The sequence below is a fragment of the Cibotium barometz genome, chromosome 41 (assembly GCF_041138505.1).
Source record: "Cibotium barometz isolate CiBa-2024 chromosome 41, ASM4113850v1, whole genome shotgun sequence".
NCBI lineage: Eukaryota > Viridiplantae > Streptophyta > Polypodiopsida > Cyatheales > Cibotiaceae > Cibotium > Cibotium barometz.
The window spans coordinates 30136812-30140709 of record NC_141086.1 but is presented as its reverse complement, the minus strand read 5'-3'; the positions used below and the strand labels follow the sequence as shown (position 1 = coordinate 30140709).

The 3898-nt window shown below is 48.0% G+C and overlaps 1 protein-coding gene across 1 annotated transcript; it reads right to left on the bottom strand.

Annotated features, from left to right (window-relative positions):
• Positions 1-224: 224 nt before the first annotated feature.
• Positions 225-3176, bottom strand: LOC147614846 (G-type lectin S-receptor-like serine/threonine-protein kinase SD2-5). The gene has a single exon (XM_086780168.1). The coding sequence runs from the start codon at positions 3160-3162 to the stop codon at positions 943-945; it is 2220 nt and encodes a 739-aa protein (XP_086636294.1). The 5' UTR covers positions 3163-3176; the 3' UTR covers positions 225-942.
• Between the last annotated feature and the right edge of the window lie 722 nt (positions 3177-3898).

Here is a 3898-nt window from a genome sequence, read left to right as displayed (position 1 = left end):
TTTTGCATGGTGTAAATTGGTGCACTTTTATGACCTAATGTGGCACGTTACCCAAATGAACTCCATACCTTTTCATGTTGTTTTATCTTTTATCATTTTTTGAGCTCATGCCTGGATAAAATTAAGCATGCCATCTATACTTAGCCATGAATTCCATACTATATACACCCCCCAAAAAAAACTGAATTCCAAACCCTTGCTGACCTCAAGGCCTTCACTACCAGTTTTATGTTACAAAGTCCGATAGATCCATTGCATTATTCACATAGTCTTTCTTGCTATGGGAAAAAAATATACAATATGTGAGGCACATGCATTAGGAGATGTGATGTAAAACAATATATGTGATGTAAATTTCACAAGGATTACAATTGGGCAATGGCAATGCTCATACTTTACCATGTTTTCATTGGAGGACCTCCAATTCAACAGGATTTAGTCAAGAGCAAGTGTGCTCCAAAGGGGTGATTTGTAAAGCTTGACCTAAAACTCTCAGCTAGTATAAGAAGACCAAACAAGAAAAGCACACCTTTTTTTGTTATTGTGGAGCACCCCAATGGAGGAAGACCTGATATCAAAGTGTGGGCTAAAGGAGATGAGTTGGTTGGTGAATCTTCAAAAGGGGCTCCTATCTTTACCCTCTTGCACTCTGGCATGCAACTGGGTATTAGTGGAGATGGGACCAATCATCCTTGAGAGCAAAAGATGAGACACAGACGTTAAGGGTGCCCTTAAAAATCTGTAAGGCAGGAGTATGATGTTTCTATAAAAGCAATTACAGTATTATATATAAATGTTTCCAAACACACACACACACACACACACATACATATACATATATATACACAAATATGATAGTATTATATATAATTGTTTTAAAATATACATATATATACAGAAATATGTGATGTGAAATTTAGCTAGTCTGAGGCTACCTGCTTGTTAATTATTGTGACTTGTCGAGGACGTGTGGGAACCCTGTAGGTACTGGCAGATGCTGGATTTGACACGAGATTGGGAGTAGGCTATGGTGGAGAAGGGGGCGTCCTCTAGTGGGATGCTTGATCCCTCCAGCCATTGCACCACTGTTCCAGCTGAAGGCCTCAAGCTGGGTTTCTCCTGGATGCACCACAATGCCACCTCTATCACCCTGCCAGCTTCTTTAGCGCAGAAGGCCCCCTGCAGCCTCTTGTCCACCAACTCCAGCTTCCTCCCCTCCTCACACTTCTTGGCGGCCCAGCTCGCAAAATGCCATTGTTCCTCATCTTCTTCCACCACTGGTTGAATACTCCCTTGAGGTTGGTCTTCACTACTAGCAACATTTGCCGCCATCAGCAATGCCAAGTCTATGTTTTTCCGCCCGCCCACCATCTCTAGCAACACCATGCCCAAGCTATAGATGTCACATTTCTTGCTAACAGGTGCCACGCACCAAAACATCTCTGGAGCTATGTAGCCAGGAGTTCCCCTTAGGACAGTCACCACGTGAGATGCATCCCTAGCCATGAGCTTGGCCAAGCCAAAATCGGCCAGCTTGGGCTCGAAGTCCTCATCTAGGAGGATGTTCTGGGGTTTGATGTCGAGGTGCAGGATGGTCTGTGAGCAACCTTCATGTAGGTAGGCCAGGCCCTTGGCTATGCCTAGTGCCACTTTGAAGCGGCTGGCCCAATCGAGAAATTGCTCAGCCTCGAAGAGCCAGCGATCAAGAGAGCCCCTATCTATGTACTCGTAGACCAGCATCTGATGGGATGTCTCCCAACAGAAGCCCAGAAGCTGCACAATGTTGAAGTGGCTGGTTCTACCCATGGTGGCCACCTCTATCAAAAATCCCTTGGACATGTCGCCTCGGAGGATGATGTCGAGCTTCTTCACTGCTATTTGCTTGCCATCGGGCAGAGCACCAGCATACACTGAACCCATCCCGCCTGCGCCCAACAATTTGTTGAACCCATGCGTTGCCTTGTGCAATTCTTTGAAAGAAAACCTAGTGGGTAATGTACTGGGCAAATTGAGCGTCTCATCCCCACCAAGGCTACTGCTGTTGAACTTGATGCCCGCACCTCTTCTAATGAATCTCCTGTAGCCATACAAAGCCAGAGCTGCTACACAGGCAACTGAAATGGCAGAGGCGGAAGCTAGGAGCACAATTACAGTCCGGCTCAGACGATGTGAATGGGAGTCAGAAGTCAGATGTGCAACCTTCAAAAAAGCCGTGTAGGACAGGTCGTCACTCCTTCCAGTGACATTGAGAAGGCTCAGCCGATGATCTGTAATAGGGAAGCAAAAGGTATGGTTGTGGTTGAAGATTACACCGCTGCAATTGCAAGCAGACAAGCACATGTGCTTACAGTGCTCCACTGAGATGGCCGTGTTGTTGAAGATCTCACCAGAAAACTGAAAGATAGTGGCGGTGTTGTTGATTTGGAGGAGGTCCGTGCTGCCGCATTGATCTGGGGTCAAGGGGACGGAGGCTTTACAGCCTTGGGACGCATCATGCTCATCTATTAGTGTGAATCCAGCTGGGCATGTACAGTACCCAAGGGTTGAGACCGAGTCGGGGGAGCACATGCCCAAGGGTCCACACACCATCGGGACGTCGCAGGCACCCCAGGTCATCTGTGGAGTCGCCATTGGTACTGGATCTGATGTATCTGTATTGTAATAGCAACTAGTAGTACGGCTATCAAGTGTGCCGATGGGCTCTGAAAGCGAAGCTTGGACAGCATAGAAGCGAAGTCGGCCATCGTCCTCCAGGCGCATCAGATCCGCCGACGAAGGCAAACGACAGTCCACTAAGACATATTGTTCATCTCCAAACAATGAGAATGAGAGGCCGAAAGTATCAAGGACTGCATGCGCAGATTTTGCAATATGGCCAGAAAGCTGCTGGATACGCTTGTCAGAAGTGTTGTTGGGCGAAGGGATTAACCAGAATGAGGAGTTAGCTGCCCCTGCAAGACCTATAAGGAGAGAGAAGACAAGGCCCCGTGTTTCCATGGCTAAAGAGTAGAGGGAATTGTTGCTGGTGAGACTCATGCCCAAATTCAAGTTCTGCGAGAGCACCAAGGTGTCGGTGGGATGTTGGAAGCTCTGCCAGAGGGTGCGGTTAGCGGAGTCGAGGATTACTAGATTGCCGGAATCCTGCAGCTCCATGGCGGCCATATTGTCAGCGCCCACGCTCCACACGAGGGTGCCGTCTGCATCTCGCAGCTCCAGCTGCGCCTTGGCCTTGCTTACGGCGAGTGATGCCTCGACGGACGCAAGAGAGTGCCCTGGATTGGCTCTCCACACCGGCGCCCTCTTCAATGATGATGACCGCAGTGCCTGCTGCGTCGTTTCTTCCCTTGATAGATACAGAGGCAAGATATTCGCTGGTGGGAAGCGTCCCTAGACAGACACAAAGGTAGATATCAGAGACGTTGTGATCGACGTCGTTCTGATTGGTGCACATCCCTAACGAAAAACCATTGGAGCCGTTAAAAAACGATTGCGAGTCCAGGAATGGAAAAAAATAGCCATTGTTGCTGGGGGTTGGGAAGCCATAGTAGCTGAAAATGGAAGCCACGGACAGGTGAAAGCCTGCAGCTAGTGCTATTCGCTGCTGTGGCTGGGCCAAACAAGTAGTTATGGTGAGATGCAAAGTCAGAAGAAGAAGAGTGGCAAGAAATGAAAGGAAGGGCGCTTGGGGATGAAATGAGGCCATTGCTGCTCAGCTTTGAAAAGCTGCTACTTTAGCCATTTATTTCCAAGTAAAGGATGAGCGAGGAGCGAAAATTCAGTTGAGTCACCAAGATCCATAATACAAGCAATAGCCACACAAAATCAATGATTTTTTTTGCTTTGAACGGTTTGGGATAAGGGGGGTCCCATGGGTACTAAGCCCACTTCTAACGCCAAA

What these genes read in the sequence shown, in the direction of transcription:
- LOC147614846 (XM_086780168.1), bottom strand. Translation starts at nt 3,162, where the DNA reads ATGGCCGCCATGGAGCTGCAGGATTCCGGCAATCTAGTAATCCTCGAC.